Raw genomic sequence first — 17,517 nt, forward strand, 5'->3', positions numbered from 1 at the left:
ATTATAGAGTTGTAGAAAAACCAAGCCGGTTCATATCATAGTGAAATGAAAACAATGCAGGAGACATACAGACTGGTAGGGGATATGCAGACTTAAATGTGCTGAAAGTTTGACTATAAATGGAAGACACTTGGTTTAATTTATTTAATTTATTTCATAAAATTTATACACCATTTGATTATAAAAATAAAAAACCTCAAAGAAGTTTACAGAAAGAATAAAGCAATAAAATTGCTTGTAAAAACAATTACAACAGTTGCTGAAAACGCTTAGAAATTTGAAACTTGCAATAAACTAAGAAACTTATCAGCATTCTAGATACCTGTGTAGGCTCCTCTAAACAAAAATGTTTTTAGCAGGGGCCTAAAAGAGAAGTGAAAAGTGAAGATGACCAGCCTGATATCATTAGACAGGGAGTTCCAAAGTGTAGGTTCTGCCACAATGAAATATCGGATTTCTTACAAATGAGGAAAGAGTATTATATAGCACCTACAGCAGTGCCAGTTCTGAAAATTGAAGTAGCCAAATGGGCATATAAGGGGCAAGGAGATCTCACAGGTAAGCCAGTGCCAGGTTTAAAGTAATACTGAGTTTTTAAAAGTTGTGCAAAAAATTTGTATAGCTATTTCTTATTTGCATATCTATTTAAATTGATATAGTAACACTTTATTTTCATAGCAGTGGTATGCGTAAAAATGAATGGATTTAATTAATTTTTATGCTATAGTTTTATAAGCAATCACTAATATTAAGAATACATAATGATTTTAAATCACAAGTTGCAGTATAATAATCCGCATGAAAACTGTTATATGCATTGGGGGAAAATAGTATTTTATTTTGTTATTTAAATAGTGAAACTTGCAGTTTTCGATGCAATAAGTTGAAGCTTTTGTAACAGGAACTATAATAGATTCACTGTGGCAGGGTGTTTTTTTCTTAATGTAATTCAGATGGCTACTTCTCAATTGGTAATGATTTGTGGATCACCAATAAAGTTATGTTAATAATAACACTGTGGATGGATCTAGACACATCAAAGAAGTGTTTCATTTAAACATGTTGTAAACTTTGTATGGGAAATCAGGTTGGCAAAAACAGAACTCCACAGTGCCATCTGGTGTCACAGTGTTATAATGCATATACAACGCATATCAAGCGCTTTTCCTTTGCCAGTGTAGCTGAGACCTATGTTAATGAAGTGCATACATAAATCTTATAACCCTTGATCTGTTCAGGCATTGCTCCAGTAACTGGGATTGAGGAGGAAGAGGTATTGGATCCCAATGGCGAGACTCTTTCTATCATTGCAAAATTCCAGCCCTTGCTTATGGAGACGATGACAAAGAGCAAAGACGGTTTCCTTGGAGTGGGTATCACGTTTAATTAGTGCTGCAAGTTTTAATCAGTAGATCAATCAACTAGAAGCATTAGTGGATTGATACAAAGGCTAGTCCAGTTTTAACCTTCAGGTCAATGAATTGAATGTGTGCTTGTTTTTCTGTTGCTTCAATTATATCGCTGTAACTGGGAATGTTAAATAAAGTGCTATGCAGTCTTTCCTTCTAGTAATAGCTTAGTTCAGGCATTGCACCAAACCGTGGTTCAGAAAGCTTAAGTATGGAGTAATGGTGTAATATCTGAATGTGTTGTGACCAGTCAGCCTCCAGCCTCATAAAGTGGAAGAGGCTTCACAGGGCAGCTTCCTAACGTGTCTCTCTGCCTCCGCAGATTTCTCACATTGCCCTTTCTGGGCTTCGCAACTGGACGGCTCCGGCTTCCCCTCTGAGCTTGATGTTCGCCCAGCAATTCAAGGCCTTCCTTCCGCCAAAGAATAAACTGGAACTTGCTGATCCTTGGTGGGTGATTCCCAGTGAGCTGAACATCTTTACTGGGTACCTTCCCAACAACCGTTTCTACCCTCCAGCCCCCAGAGGGAAAGAGGTAGGCAAAGTGTTCATCATTGCCATCAATTGGAAGGCTAGGGAGTAGTAACGATGGGTCATGTTTTGAGTGTTCAGAGTGCTTCATAGACGGCCTCCTTGCAATCCCATCTAAATCTTTATTGCTTGGCCAAAAGCCGTCTGCAGCTATACAATAGCTTCGTAAAAAGTGGGACACCACTCTAAATATGGTGAAGACACAAACTAGTAAGAGAGCCCATTACTATATTCAAAGTAGATTACTCTTACATACAGGTAACTCTCAACTTTCACACATTTAACTTGTGCACATTCAGCTTTATGTGCTTGGCAAAAAAAAAAATAGAAGTGGGGCAGAAAGGGGGCAGACAGCTGACTTTGGCAATCCCACCTGCCATCGAATCCAATGTGTTTTGATTATATGCAATTGGCTTTACGCACTGTCCCCAGAATGTAACCCCAGCATAAGTTAAGTGTCACCTGTACACTGATCTACTTAACAGAACTGCTGTATCCCTACTTTGATGCTTGAGGACGTGGATTCTGATAACGGACTCTACTTCTTGGGGGCTCAAATTAGTGCTTGCTGGCATTTGGATAACAGCATCATGCAGACACGGAAAAATGTGAGCAGCGCTGATTCCGCAATAGACACTCTTTTGGGAGCATCTCTGGTGTGCAAGGTGGTTCACTCAATTCTAGCACCTGGCTTGAGAGGAATTGGTGAAGGGGCCTTCCTTGCATGTGATATCTTGAATTCAGTGGCATCTGAACAATACAGAACAGTGAAAACAAGCAGATCTGTTTCCAGTCCTTGGCTGCCGTGTTCTGGAAAGATGGAGTATGGCATGTTAAAGCTCACTCACAGCAATATTCAGAATGCTGGAGGCTATAAATGGTTGAAAGCGGCTAAGAAAACAGAGAAGTTGACCCTCCTTCATCAGGTCCCAGATGCTGATTATTGAACGTGGCCTTGGAGGGGAGTAGTTTTGGGGTCTTAGGTTCACTGGCTACAACCTGCTGTACTCCCCTGTACTTTCCCCCCTAACATAGGTCATCATTCACAAACTCTTGAGTATGTTCCACCCCCGGCCGTTCGTGAAAACTCGGTTTGCCCCTCAAGGAGCTGTGGCCTGCATCCAAGCTATTGCTGAGTTCTACTATAAGATAGCCTTCAGGTAAAGTTGCGAAAGGGGAGGGCGCTTGCGGTTAGACTGGTTGAATAAATGTTACCTTCACATAACCTTTGCCATTTCCCCTCTTCTTTCCCTGCCCTGTTTTCCTTTTCTGCTGTTTCTTCTATGTGAGCCTGCAGGCAGGGACTGCTTTGTTTAATTGATTGTATGTAAGCCACTGTTGGAGTCTTTTTGACCATGGTACAAATGCTCATAAACACATGAATTGTTCTTCTTTCTTGATCAGCGTTCCTTGCATTTATATGGGCCACATTTGTACATCTGCTTCCCTCTGCATAGATACTGGCTTGCTTCACTCCTCCTTGCTCATGCTGGGGAGAAACAAACCATGTTCCCTGTCCAAACCACTCCAACACACCACAAGGGCTAGCTTATTGTCATGGTTTATTTGTAGTGCAAATCCCAGGAATCATGGGCTATTTCTCCCTAGCATGGGGAGGAGTGAAGCAGAACATTCAATTCATGCACAGTAAACCATGGTTTAGAGCTTACTCACAGTGACGTGCTATAGCTGCTGTTAAGCAATATCATAGGAGATGCATGGACCATGTGTGTGTTAGAAGTCGTCCCACACACGAGTAGGACCTTGGCAAAGACACATGTCTGACTGGCATGTTCTCTCCCTCCTGGTCGATCGTTCTGGAGCTTCAAAAGCTTTCTTTTCTTCTAAAGCCAGTGTGGTGTAGTGGTTAAGAGCGGTAGACTTGTAATCTGGGGAACTGGGTTCGCGTCTCCGCTCCTCCACATGCAGCTGCTGGGTGACCTTGGGCTAGTCACACTTCTTTGAAGTCTCTCAGCCCCACCCACCTCACAGGGTGTCTGTTGTGGGGGAGGAGGGGAAAGGAGATTGTTAGCCGCTTTGAGACTCCTTTGGGTAGTGATAAAGCGGGATATCAAATCCAAACTCTTCTTCTCTTCTCCAGCCCAAACATCACAACAACTGATGCCAAAAAGCATTAGAACGCTTAGGAATCCGCAGTCTTCGCAGTTTGCGTAACAGACCTCAGCAACTCAGCATTTGGATAATCAATTTTATTTACATATAAACACACACAGAGCACTGCAACATGGCTCCCTTTCTCTCTAGCATCAGACAGCAAAGAGAAAGAACAAAGGACAATAGTCCCACTTCACGGAACACAGTAACACAAACATCCTGACTCCGTCACTTCCCACTCTGTGGAATGAAAACATATACCGCCATGTGATAGACAACAATCCCATGACTGCAGACACGGGCAATGAATCTTCAACAGTGGGTACTCCCCACATCAGCAGTGTCCTCTGTGGGAGCCGCTTGACGTTGGCATGGGAAGCCCCCATGTGATCCAAGCGACCAGTGCATAGCTGCCAAGTCTCCCGTTTTTCGCGGGAAAGCCCCGTTTTAAAAGCCATTTCCCGCTGGCAGCCCGGATCGAACAAAATCCCGTAAATCACCCGGATTTACGTTGCGCGTTGCTCCAGGCCTCTAGGGGGCACCCCAGCGAGTCCTGCCAGCTCCATGCAAAGTGGCTCCCCCGCCCCCTCCCTCCCGGCCGACTCTCCTGCAAGGCAGCGCCTCCAGTCAGGACTCAGGAGCAGCAGCCTTGCCAAAGCTGTTCCTCTCCCTTCGGCTCCTTCACTGTCTCGCAGCCCCGCCCCCCCCCCCAGCTGATGCAGCTCGCTCCTTTCCCGGCGGGGAAAGAGGCAGTTCCCTACCTGCGGCTGCAAGCGGTGGGGGTCAGACGCCTGTGTGGCGCTTTGCTTTGCTTTGCTTTGCTTTGCTTTGCTTTGCTTTGCTTTGCTTTGCTTTGCTTTGCTTTGCTTTGCTTTGCTTTGCTTTGCTTTGCCTCCCTCCCCCCCCCCTCTCAGCCAAAAGGGAAAGGGGGATGGGGAGAGAGAAGGCAACATTTGCATTAATTAAGCTATGCAGTTCGCTGCATAGACACTGATACAAAGGAATCCTCGCTTTACACAGCCTGATCCTGGCTGGACCCCCGCCCCCTTTCTGGCAAGGGATGAGGTCAGTCTCCGTCCTGCAACTTTGGGAAAGAGCTTGCAGGAGGACGCGCTTCCCTTACAGGCATGGGCGCTCTCTCTCTCTCTCTCTCTCTCTCTCTCTCTCTCTCTCTCACACACACACACACACACACACACAGACACCTCCCCGGCGGCTGGCTGGCAATGCTCCTGCGTCTGGATCCCGTTTAAGAGGCTGCACTAGTAAACCCCCCTCCCTCCCAATAGTACAAAATGCTGGGCATGTATGTGCAGGACAGGGTTGCCTTGAAGTCATCTAACATTCAAGACGGGCTGGGTTCTTTACGGCCCAGAGAGTAAAAAAGGTGAGTGATCCTTGCTGTTGCCCATTAAGGTGAGGGATCGATAGGACGGGTGGGGAAGAGCTCTGCCAGGCTTTTCCTGCAAGCTCTCTCTCTCTCCCTCTCCCCCTTCCTCTCTCTTTCTTTTGTTTTATCCCCAGGAGCATTTAATCCTAACCCCCTCTTCCTCTTGTGACACTCTAGTTCACTTCCATCTGGCAAATTGTGAAAATTATTACGATAAATGGCCTCAAAAGTTTTGTTTTTTAATATATCTTTTTAGCAGCACCTCCTCCTGTGCCCAGCCACATAAAAGAAGGAGCTGTGAGCTCAAATCCAATTTGCACCCCAAGTACAATAGATTTGCCTGGGGGCAGGGATTCAATTTGCATGTTGCAAATCCATGACATTCCTTGGTTTCAAATAAACAAAAGGTGCCTTTTGCAAGCCACTCTCTTGAGCTGGTTTAGGTAGCCAAAGCTTGCCAAATTATAGCAAACTGTTATTGTCCTTTCTTACTGCAATTGCTCCTCTGTTCCTGGTTTATGCTTTCTGGGCTGTAGCTCAGTATAGCCATAGCTGCCCTGCATTGCCTCAGGTTCAGTTGCAGGCATGCCCAGGTGGAGTCAGAAACTCTGGAAAGCTGCTGCCAGTCAGTGGACAATACTAAACAAGATTGTCTTATATAGTTGTCTCTTGAGAGCATACCTATTGCCATGGCAGAGAATCACATTATTGGGGTGTGTGTGTGTAACCAATATGATCCATGGATTGGAGCAATTCCCCTATGAGGAAATGTTCCAAAATCTGGGGCATTTTAACTTTTAGAAAAAAGGCAAGTAATTGTGGGTGGGAATGAAGAGATTTTTTTCCCCTTCTCATAATACTAGAACCAGGGAATATCCAATAAAGTGGATGTGAAATTCAATCTATTTTAGTATTTTAACTTTTTGTACGTTTTGAGATCCCCCCCCTTAATTTTATTGTTTTATCCGTTTGTAAACTGCTTTGAGGTTGTTGCTGTTGTTATTTTACAATCGATTGTAGTAAATAAAAATAAAATAAACCTGAAGGCTAGAGGGTGGTTTTGCAGGGCACATACCAAACTTTCTGTGGGATGGCCCCCCCGGAGCCCTTTCCAATGATTGTCACAGAGAAGCCCGTTTATTTATTTCTTGGAGTATTTTAATCATAGTATCACAGAACTGGACGGTTGGAAGGGACCCCCAAGGGTCCTCTAGACCAACCCCCTCCAGTGCAGGAATCACAGCACAAGCATCTCCCTGAAGCATCACTGCATTAGTGCATTTGGCATCCTTTTTTTGCAAGCATTTATTTCCTGCATCTGAGCCAGTGCTGCTCCGCCCATGTCTGGGCACCGGAAATTGGGCAGCGCCAGCACCGAAAGTCACTTCTACGTATGTCTGGACATGCATAGAAGTGACTTCCGGTGTCGCGCCGCTGCGATCCCTTATTTTTCTACCTGGAACTTGGCAGCTATGGACCAGTGAGATGTGGAGTTTCATATATTGAGGCAATAACACTACAAAGATAAATTAGACTTCAATCCATAGTGATGGCTCCATCTTAAGAGGAAGGTCTAGACTGTTTCCAACAAAAGATAGAGCAGCTGCCAAGCATACTTCCCATCCAGAAATCTGTTGCAGAACTGCAAGTATGGTAAATACAAGTAGTTCTGTGTGCAAATGTTGGTGGAAGAGAAAGCGTCCTTTATGGGCAAGAGTTGTGTGGGACTCTAGGATAGGGTCCCATGCTTTCCCCCCAGCTGAGGCCTCTCATTCAATGGCAAACACCATTAGCCACATAGCAGCTGGGCCTACGCTTGGCTTCTTCGCCTTCCTCAGGACACCTACTTACTTAGTGACAGTCTCTCTTATTTTCTTCCAGGATCCATGCAGAGTTCCAGCTGAATGAGCCTCCCGATTTCCCATTCTGGTTTTCCCCTGCCCAGTTCACAGGCTACGTTGTCCTCGCCAAGGACTCCTCCCACGTTCGAGAGTTCAAGCTGTTTGTTCCTAACAACAGGTGAGGGTTGCCCACTTCCAGCATCTTCTGATAAGAGACAAACACGCAAATGGCCTTTTTAACTTGAACGTGCAAGCTCCACACATTTGATTATTTTGCATTATTCTATTTTAAGTCCGCTTTCTGAGATTTTCGTAATAAGTGTCTTGGAAGTTGTTCATTTGTACAACAAGATCAGCTTAGCTTATGCTTCAGTTCTTAATAGATTTAAAGGGTTAGGGTTGTCTCTTTAAGAACACAAGATAGGAACATAAGATTCCACCTTACGCCAAGTCAGACATTTGGTCCACCTAGCTAAGTAATGTCCGTATTGACTGGCAGTGGCTCTCGAGTTTCAGGTAGCAGTCGCCCTCAGCCCTACTTGAAGATGCTGAGGGTCAAACCTGGGACTTTCTGCATGCAAAACAGATGCTGTATCAGTGAGATCAGGCTCTTCCTTTTTCCCCAGTGAACCTGCACATGCACTTATGTCAGCACCAGAGGCCCTGCTCTGTGTCCCCAGGGCAGCTAAGGTTTGCTAGGTTAGCAGAATGCTCTCCTGAGAGACGCCCACCTGGCCTTATCACTGCTGGCCTCTTTGCAAGGAGCAAAGGCATGGAGTTGCATTCAGCTCAGTCCTACTCAGGGTAAACCCATTGAAATGAATAAACCCTGTTATTCATGTCCATTAACTTCAATGGGTCTTCTTTGAGTAGGACTAGCATTGGATACTGCTACTGGCAGTCAATTTATTTCATATACCTACATACTGCTTTTCTCCCAAGGTGGATTACGATTAAAGTTTTAAAATACTAATACAAACAAATGGTATAGAATTTAGGCCAACAGACCAACTGATGGTCCCTTCAAGAACTGGTGGCGTGAGGTCCCAGGCCTAGGCTTCCTTGCTTCTACCTTCCTCCAGGAAACACACATGTCCAAAGTAGCCACAAAGGAAGAGGAGAGGGGCTACACCAGGGAGGGGGCACCTATGGTCATCCATTTGTTTTTGAACTACAGTTCCCATCATCCCTGGCCATTGCCCATGCTAGCTGGGGCCAATGGGAATTGGGAGTCCCAACAAGATCTGGAGGGTCACGAGTTCCCCATCCCTGGACTCCCCCCAACATTGTCTCAGGCCACTGATAGTCCTTCAGAAGCTGATGGCATGTTCTCCTTGCTTCTCTACTTCTGTCTTCCATCAGGGTGCGCAGGTATTTCTTTTAAAAATAACCATCTAAGGAAGATGGTTATTTCAGTAGGCATTTAGCTAACTGTAAATAGATTCCATGCTGCTTCCTTGGGAGGTCTGGTGTTTGGGGTCTTCGTTCGTTGTTTTTTAATCATTGCTTTCGAATGGTGTTAATTCATTGTAACCTACCTGAAGGTTTCCAGACTGAAGAGCAAGATAAAATATATTTTGATAAAATTAACAAACATTGTTTCAGCACATGTGGATATCCTGCGCCTGACTTTTTCTGGCTTTTTCTCACCAGGTCTCTCAATGTAGACATGGAGTGGCTCTATGGTGCCTTGGAGAGCAGCAACATGGAAGTAGATATTGGATACTTACCTCAGGTCAGTAGTGAGAATCGCATTTGGACTGTCTGTGCTGTTGTATTTACAGTACTGACCGATTCCATCTGATACATTTGCGTGCCTGGTTTGTATTGTTCTTTATATTCAGAAGAGTATAAAGTGTATAAAGCAAAAAGTTTCATTGTCTCCTTGGTTTTTGCAGCACATTTTGTTGAGTAGGAGGAGTGGCTATTGATAGTGGTTGGTAATGGTTCGTTTTTAAATATTACAGTGCTTTGAAGTTTACATTGTAGACTACCCTGGGATCACAGTGATGAAGAGTGGCTTAGAAATTGAATAAATACATAGCAAATAGCTAGATGGTTGCAACCTATCTTCTAGCCTTTTAGGAATAGGACAGTAGCTTAGGATCTGCTGGTAGATCATTAAGTGATTTGAAGTAGATTGGCAATGATTTCTGACCCCAGGTTATTTAACAATGGCAATCCCCACCCCTGTTGCACAGCTGAAGTGGGGGGGGGGGAGAGCTGGAAGGAGGTAAGCAGATGTGGATTTCTGGGCTCAGAATTTTCTAGCTCCAGTCATATTTATTTGGCACCTTGCTCAGTTGAACCTCAAGCAATCTAGTAAAAAGAAAAATGCAAAGTAGATCCCACAAACACAATGTCTGCTCACCATGGCTCTAGGGTGCATTCCACATCCCTGTATGTGAAATCTCTATGGCACTGTCTGTTTTCTAGAGACCAGTGTATGTTCACTGAGAGTTAAGTGCCTTCTGTCTTGCAGATGGAACTGGAGTCTTTGGGGCCCTCGGTACCTTCCGTGATTCACGACGAAAATGGGAACGTGATTGACAGCAGAGACTCAGAAGGAGAACCAATTCAGTTCATATTTGAAGAAATTACCTGGCAGCAAGAAATAAGCTGGGAAGAGGCTGCCAGCAAACTGGAAGTTGCCATGTATCCATTTAAGAAAGTATGGATAGGGTCTACCTGGCATCTCCTTAAACGTGACTTTGGTGATTAAGTTATTCTGCCAGCGCTCCTGTATGGAAGGGCTAAATGCAGTGAGCCTTCCTAGTCTAATTTGGTGGTTGTGAAAGTGACCAGGCCTTGCAGTTTTTGATGTCTGCTAACACAGCATCACGGGACGCGGGTGGCACTGTGGGTTAAACCACTGAGCCTAGGGCTTGCCGATCAGAAGGTCGGGGGTTCGAATCCCTGCGACGGGGTGAGCTCCTGTTGCTCAGTCCCTGCTCCTGCCAACCTAGCAGTTTGAAAGCACGTAAAAGTGCAAGTAGATAAATAGGTACCGCTCCAGCGGGAAGGTAAACGGCGTTTCCGTGCGCTGCTCTGGTTCGCCAGAAGTGGCTTTGTCATGCTGGCCACATGTCCTGGAAGCTGTACGCCGGCTCCCTCGGCCAGTAACGCGAGATGAGCGCCGCAGCCCCAGAGTCAGTCACGACTGGACCTAATGGTCAGGGGTCCCTTTACCTTTAACACAGCATCACAGCAGTTCTATCCAAGACTCTGGGATCTTTTAAATGACTGTACAGTACATCCTTTTGATGGATGGATGCAAATGTTGGCAGAGGCCACAGAAGAATATTCTGATCGGAACCAGGTTTCTTAGGGCACAGGCAGAACCTTAAGTGCTGCTTTGTTCATCCTTCCTGTTATCTTAAGTCCCTGGTGCCATTTTAAAAAGTTGAAAGTTATGGAGGTGTCATGGAGGGCATTTTTCAGCTGCAAGCAGAGCAGGACACCCAGCAGGCTTAGCACTGTACTTACCTTATCAGCAGGAAACACAAGACATGTGTGGCTTGTGGGGGTTGAAACAAAGAGCGAATTTATAGCATGAGCTGTTAAATGCTATTCTCATTCATCCAGCAACCGGAACTGCCCTTCCACATCTAATTAATCAGCTGAAAAATGTGTAGTAAAAGCAGCCTGTGAAAAAATGTGCAGTTTGAAGTGATGGTTTATGGTTAGCTGTTTCCTTAAGAAGCCTGGGTTTCCTTAAAGGGGTTCATCTGTTTGACCTGTTCTGCGACTTTTAAGGGTTGTGATTAATCCATCTCTCACTTCAAAAAAAAAAAAAGTGCCGTCATAGGCTATAAAGCTTTGTATTTAAGGACTAGCCTAGTAGCCGTAGGCAAGAAGGAATTGGCTCAGATGTAGCTAGAGACCAGAAAAATCTTTTCCTGTACAGCAGCCCAAATGGTATAATGCTCAGAAATGGAAGGAGGGTACAATACCAACAAAGGAGGAATGGCAGACGAAACTGATGGGGTATGCAGAAATGGCTAGTTTAATTAGTAGAATAAGAGACCAGCAAGAAAGAGCTTTCAAGGAAGATTGGAAAAGATTTGTAGAATATTTGAAAAATTATTGTAAGCAAATTGAGGCGTTAGAAAGATTAAGAGTAAATTCAGCACTATAAAGTAAACTGAGATAAAATTGAAAAAAGAGAATACAAAATAACTAGAATATGCAGTGCTAAAGGGTAACCAAATCCATCAATGGGAGGGATCAATGTTAAATGTGTGGTTTGCACTCTGTCCCTCATGTTTTCAACTTTTTCTGTTGCTTCTTTTGGTCTCAGGTTTCCTACCTTCCCTTTACTGAAGCTTTTGAGAGAGCAAAATCTGAGAGTAAACTGGTGCACTCCATACTGTTGTGGGGAGCACTGGATGATCAGTCATGCTGAGGTAAGGTGCATTTCACATCACAGTTTGTTTTTAAAGGACATGTAAAAAAATCCAAAATCCATATTAGGGCCATTATTATTAGTAGTAGTAGTAGTAATATTCCTTTTTCACATAATATGAAATATTAAAAAGATATAAACATATACATTATACAGAAATATAATAATATTATGTATTGGTGGATTCCCCACCCCCTGCCCCACAAGCAAGTGTCCTTTTTCTTTCTGTCTTTGAGCAGGTTCAGGGCGAACTCTCCGGGAAACAGTCCTGGAAAGTTCGCCCATCCTCGCCTTCCTGAATGAGAGTTTCATCAGCACCTGGTCTCTGGTGAAGGAGCTGGAGGATTTGCAGGTAAGCATTCAGCTACACCAGCTCAGTGCTAGGTGCTAGCCTGTCAATACAAGGTGGTGGTGGTGACAGGTCAAGAATGGGTGCATGAAAACCCCAGAAGCATCCTCACCAGCACCTGTTCTAGACATCCAAAGAAACTAGAGCTGTCAATTTTGGACTAAGTGGGTGCTTTTTACAAGTGAAAGCAGTTTAAGACATGGATTTGTTTTCCACAGGCTAAGAGAGAGAACGAGATCAACAGCAAACTCGCAGACCTGCACCTTGAAAAGTATAACTTCCCCGTGGAGATAATGATCTGCCTGCCCAATGGCACTGTGGTAGGGCTCTGGCTCCCATTTTTTCCTTTGTTAATTCCTTCTTTTATGAATTTGTGATGTCTGCTGGGGATGGCAGTTGTCTCCCTCTGATATGCTTGCAGCAGCTGAGCATCTAACAGCTGCCTCTCAGAGCTGAAAAACAGTTTCATTTTGGAGCAATACAAAGTACTTGTGCTATAAGCAAGGCAGTTACAGATTGAAGCTGTCAAGGCATTTCGTAGTGATTGACTTTTTATTTCCTTTCCAAAAGCTCAGGAAACAAGGCCCACAAAAAGTCAGTAGGTTCACAAAGCGTGTTTCTTAATAGACACAGAATATTTCCGTGGGTACCAAATGGTATTGAAGAACTTGTAGAATGTTACCTTGGAGGAGGAGATAAGACTGAATGAGGTTTAGGAGAGAGTTCTATGCTTCACGTTGCAACGTTTAGTAGGCCACTTCATGTTTTTTTAATAAATTTTAGAATACCCATATCCAGAGCAGTTCCAAAACATTTTTTCTTTACTTGGGAGCTAGGTGCTCTCTCCCTCTCCATCTCCTTCTCTGTCTTTACACAGAGAAGCTAGACCTGATCAGGCAGCCATGATAAAAGTTGTTTTACTAAAACCATACTCTGCTCAGGCCACTTCTCTGCATTTTCCTGGATCCCTGAAGAACCTTTCACATTCCACATTTCACCTCCCGTCCAATAATAATAATAATAATAATAATAATAATAATAATAATAATAATAATATTTCTACCCCGCCCATCTTGCTGGGTTTCCCCAGCCACTCTGGGTGGCTTTCAACAGAACATTAAAAACAGAATAGAACTTTAAAAATTAAAAACTTCTCTAAACAGGGCTGCCTTCAGATGTCTTCTAAAAGTCAGATAGTTTATTTATTTGACATCTGATGGGAGGGCGTTCCACAGGGTGGGCACCACCACCGAGAAAGCCCTCTGCCAAATTGTACAGGCACACATTTCTGTTCACTTTTTGCCCTCTTTTAAACCATTTATTTTATTGGGTTGATTTGAGAAAGGAATACATGTATTTCCACTGTCTCCATTTTTGAAAGCTGAGGAAGGGAGCAGACTTTATCAGTAGCCACTACAGGCAAATGGGGTGTGGGGACTGGCTGGCTTACCTTGCCCTGTGGCCCCCAAAGAGGAGGAGGAGGAGGCCTCTTTTCATCACCCTCAGCAGCAGCCACCTCTTTAAAATTGAAGTGCATCAGCCACCTTTGCCTTGAAGCAGTAGGTGCTAGATTTAAACGGTGCAGTGCATCCTGCTCCTTGGGAGTACAGGGCAAGTGGGCTTCAGCCTCCATCCACCTGCAGTGACTACTGGGAGAAAAGAAAACAAACGTAGGGATTGAAATGGTCTTTTCCTAAGCACATCCTCCCATTTCCCAGGTCCACCACATCAATGCCAACTACTTCCTGGATATTACTTCTATGAAGCCTGAAGAAGCTGAGAGCAGCATCTTTAGTTTCTCTGCCACTTTTGAAGATCCCTCAACAGCAACTTACCTCCAGTTCCTGAAAGAAGGACTTCAGAGAGCAAAGCCGTTCCTGCATGCCTAAACAGAGAAGCAACCCAATGCCCTCCTATTGATCACCAAAGACACAGGAGTTCTTGTTTCTGGCACTCCTTGAGCTCATGCAGGGCACAATACTGAATAGTAAAATGCTGTCCTTGATATCCAGTCAAGTAAGTGTCCCTCAAAAATATGAAGCTGCTACCCCTGCAATTACACGAATTATTTTCAGGACCATTTTGAAAGGAACTGGTCTTATTCTTCTTCTAGCTATTGGAAACAGATCGTCCTGCAGCCAACAGTAGAGACTGGGAACAGGGCAGCACACAAGTCTGAGATGGGGACTGTGGTTCCTGGGCTGTGGTGTGTGAGGTCAGCAGGTTGCTTCTCACACAAAGCCTGAATTCAGTTGTTACTGTTCCCTTAGTAAAAAGGCTGTGTTGATTCGTGAGTGGGATACCATGTTTTTGCATTGGCTCTGGCGTCTGGTCCCATTCATGGCCCTGAATTGCTCTTACATTGCGAAGGCCTCCACATTGTAGAACTGTTTTTACTAAGCAAAGCACCATGTAGCTTTGGACAACTTAAGGAGATTGCAGGTTGCATGTTCAAGATCAGAGCCTACATGGATGACACTGAGCGTATAGGAGCATAGGAAGCTGCCTTATACTGAGTCAGGCCGTTGGTCCATCCAATATTGTCCACTCTGCCTGGCAGCAGCGCCCTGGGATTTCAGTAAGCAAAGCATTCCCAGCCATGCCTGGAGATGCTGGGGATTGAACCTGGGACCTGCTGTATGGAAAGCAGTTGCTCTAGCACTGGGCTACGGTTATTTCCCAAAGCAACACCTGTGTTATTTGCTACACTCACTCCTGGCTAACAAGGAAAGACCTGTGTGTTTGCTACACTCCCACTCTTGTCTGGAGGGCTGCTCAGGTGGGTGCTATTTCACAGACAGGAGAACCTTTGAAACAAACATTTTAGCATGGTTAAACCAACCCACAAAAGGCTCTGCAGACCCCTCCGGGGGCCAGATTTTTTCCTAGGGCTTCCAGCTGATGATCCTATGCATTTTCATCATTGTGACTTCAAGTCAAGAAAAACCAGTTGCTCTTTCCTAAAGCGCATACAGTCTTAGGGGGCTACGTTCAAAATAATCATGTCACTGCCCAAACCTAAATCGTGTTTAAGGGTGATTTTACATAGGTAACTGATTTATTCCTCCACTACAGAGTTTGTTCTGAGTCACAATCACATGGTTCCCACGCCCATAATCCTGGGCCTGCAGAGTGTTCTAAAATGGGGCTATTTATTCCAAAATTGCTTTTCTTCTTTGCCATACGATGCCGTCCATGCAGTAATGCCACTTTGCATGTACAGGGAGAAGAATCAGATCTAAGAACTGGACAATGTTCCTGAGAGCTCATCCTGTTCAATAGTTTGTTTGAAGAAAGAATGTCCCCTGTTTCCCTACTTCTCATTACATTTCCCAGCATTAATTTTAGTGGGGTGGGAACTTGTGTGGGATTTGCACTTTGTTAGTGACTGATGTGATAGAAACACACTGCAGAATTCACCGACGGGGGGGGGGGAGAGAGTGGCGCTTGCAAGCAGTATTCATTTCCCTCAACAGCATTATTCTTCAATTGCCTTCTGCGGCTTTTATTAGTGATAGGAAAGGGAGCCAATAGCTAAACATCAGCATTTCTCATTTGGGGGAAAAAGCACTTTTCAATTTCAGCTGGATTTTCAAGCATTTAAGTTTAGACTGTCTCTGAATGCTATTCAGCTTCTGTTCAAGAAGCAATTACTGTCAGGTCCACTTCAGAACGTTAAGTCTACAGCCCTGTAGCCACTTACCTGGGAACAAGCCCCATTGAACTTGGTGGGGCTTACTTCTGTCGGACTGTGTAAATTAATAAACCCAGCTGCTGAGTCTCTTGATTAGAAAAGTGTTGTTGTTGTTTAAACTTTGTCCTACTCTTCTGATTAGATTACCAAGAGCTTTGAGTGCTGAATAAAGATCTCCCTCTTCATTTGCTATGGTCTGTGAAAATAAAGAAAACCATGGCAAACAAAAGCAATCTAGTACCTCCCTAGGAACTGGCCTTCTGGTATATAGGGCTGCTATTGTTGCAACCCTAAATGCTGGCATTTGCCGGCCTGGCACCCTCCAGCTGTTTTGGACTACAATGCCCACCAGGTTGGTGAAGGCTGCTATGCCAAGGGGCCTTGGAAGGGCTTTGATCCTAAAACAAGGATTATAAATACTCCTTTAATAACAATAAGTGAATGGACCTAGGAGGAGTGAGTCTCCCTGAATGCATAAGGACTCCCGAGTAAACATGTAATAGAATTGCACTGTAAAACGCTAACAGTCTAGGGATACAAAAGAGTGCAAGCCAGGACCGATGGCAATTCTTTCTTCTACGCCGCTATTCAAGGTGCAGGAGCCTTGCCCTGTTTTGCACCTGGCTACACTAACCCAGTCTAGTTTTCAAGCCATGGACTTCAAGCAAAAGTTGTGTCTTAAATTTTTTTAAAATGTTGCCAACTTTTTTCATATTATCTCTCTATATATTTCAAGAATTTTATAAATATTTTGATAACTCCAAAGAGAGAAAAAATTAGGTGTTTGTTACATTTTTTTTCTCCCTGTTCATCTGTACTTTGTGATGGTATGATCTTAAACCAAGAGTGGGTCATGCCTGATTTTTGACAGTTGACTGTTGGAGAAAAGGAATCCCTGTGATTTTTCTCTCTTCTTTTTAAAAATGTTTACTTAAAAATGTGTATGTGTTTTTGTTTTTTGTTTGCTAAACATTTACTTAATAGAGAGGATTCATTTAAAATGTGAGCTTTCTCCGATGCTGTACATTCTCTATTACATTGGGAATGTTTCAGACCTAATCAGTGTTACTAGTCATAAATTATATTAGAGGACAATTGTGGGTAGTTTTTTTGTAGCAGTATTGAAGAAAGTTTAAGATTTCCTTAAAATGCAGAAAATATGTGGTCAGTAATGTGTTAATCTACTTATTTTTAAACTTGATATTTTTTTAACTAACTGATGTAATCCATATATTTATTATCTTAACCTGTGGCACTCCTCCCCACTCCAGATCCTAAATGTGTTCTGGTCACTCTGAAACTAAACTGGTGTATTTGATTATTATAATTATTCAGTACAGCATAAAGAAATCTGTGTACCTACAACATACTTCCTTTTAAAAAAATTTTAAAAAGACTTCAATGTGTTTCAATACCTAAGCACACATTTCACTAATACAAGTAACATGCCGTCCAGTTCAGCAAATTTGCTTAATGCTCTAGCAAAACTTTATGAGTATATTCTTGTATGGAATGTCCTCAGCACATTGCAGCTTTGTTTACTTTTTTCAGTAATAAAAATTGAGAACCCAATGTGTGTGTGCTTTATATTTTGATACAGTGGCAATATACATTATATTAGAAATGTTTAAAAGGGAATGGCAAGGCTGACATTTTAGCATACAGTGGAAGATGTATATGTGAGTGATGTCAGAGCTTTTAAAAAATGCAATAAATAAATCCATAGGGGACTGTTACATATTGACAAAGTATTGTGTGTCTTACCCAAATTGTTCCCGGCAGT

General features: G+C 43.6%; 1 protein-coding gene across 1 annotated transcript in view; it reads left to right on the forward strand.

Moving 5' to 3' along the window:
- The window catches only part of SELENON (selenoprotein N), a 32,711-nt gene extending 15,405 nt beyond the window's left edge, over window positions 1–17,306 (forward strand). The window contains exons 3-12 of the mRNA XM_088672322.1: window positions 1,239–1,369; window positions 1,732–1,944; window positions 2,976–3,100; window positions 7,327–7,464; window positions 8,940–9,021; window positions 9,769–9,957; window positions 11,587–11,692; window positions 11,931–12,043; window positions 12,259–12,360; window positions 13,759–17,306. Of these exons, the coding sequence (XP_088528448.1) occupies window positions 1,239–1,369; window positions 1,732–1,944; window positions 2,976–3,100; window positions 7,327–7,464; window positions 8,940–9,021; window positions 9,769–9,957; window positions 11,587–11,692; window positions 11,931–12,043; window positions 12,259–12,360; window positions 13,759–13,929 (1,370 nt within the window). The 3' untranslated portion in view covers window positions 13,930–17,306. The remainder of the gene's footprint in view (window positions 1–1,238; window positions 1,370–1,731; window positions 1,945–2,975; window positions 3,101–7,326; window positions 7,465–8,939; window positions 9,022–9,768; window positions 9,958–11,586; window positions 11,693–11,930; window positions 12,044–12,258; window positions 12,361–13,758) is intronic.
- Window positions 17,307–17,517: the final 211 nt, after the last annotated feature.

Source organism: Zootoca vivipara, chromosome 6, assembly GCF_965207765.1.
Source record: "Zootoca vivipara chromosome 6, rZooViv2.hap1.1, whole genome shotgun sequence".
In the NCBI taxonomy this organism is placed as follows: Eukaryota; Metazoa; Chordata; class Lepidosauria; order Squamata; family Lacertidae; genus Zootoca; species Zootoca vivipara.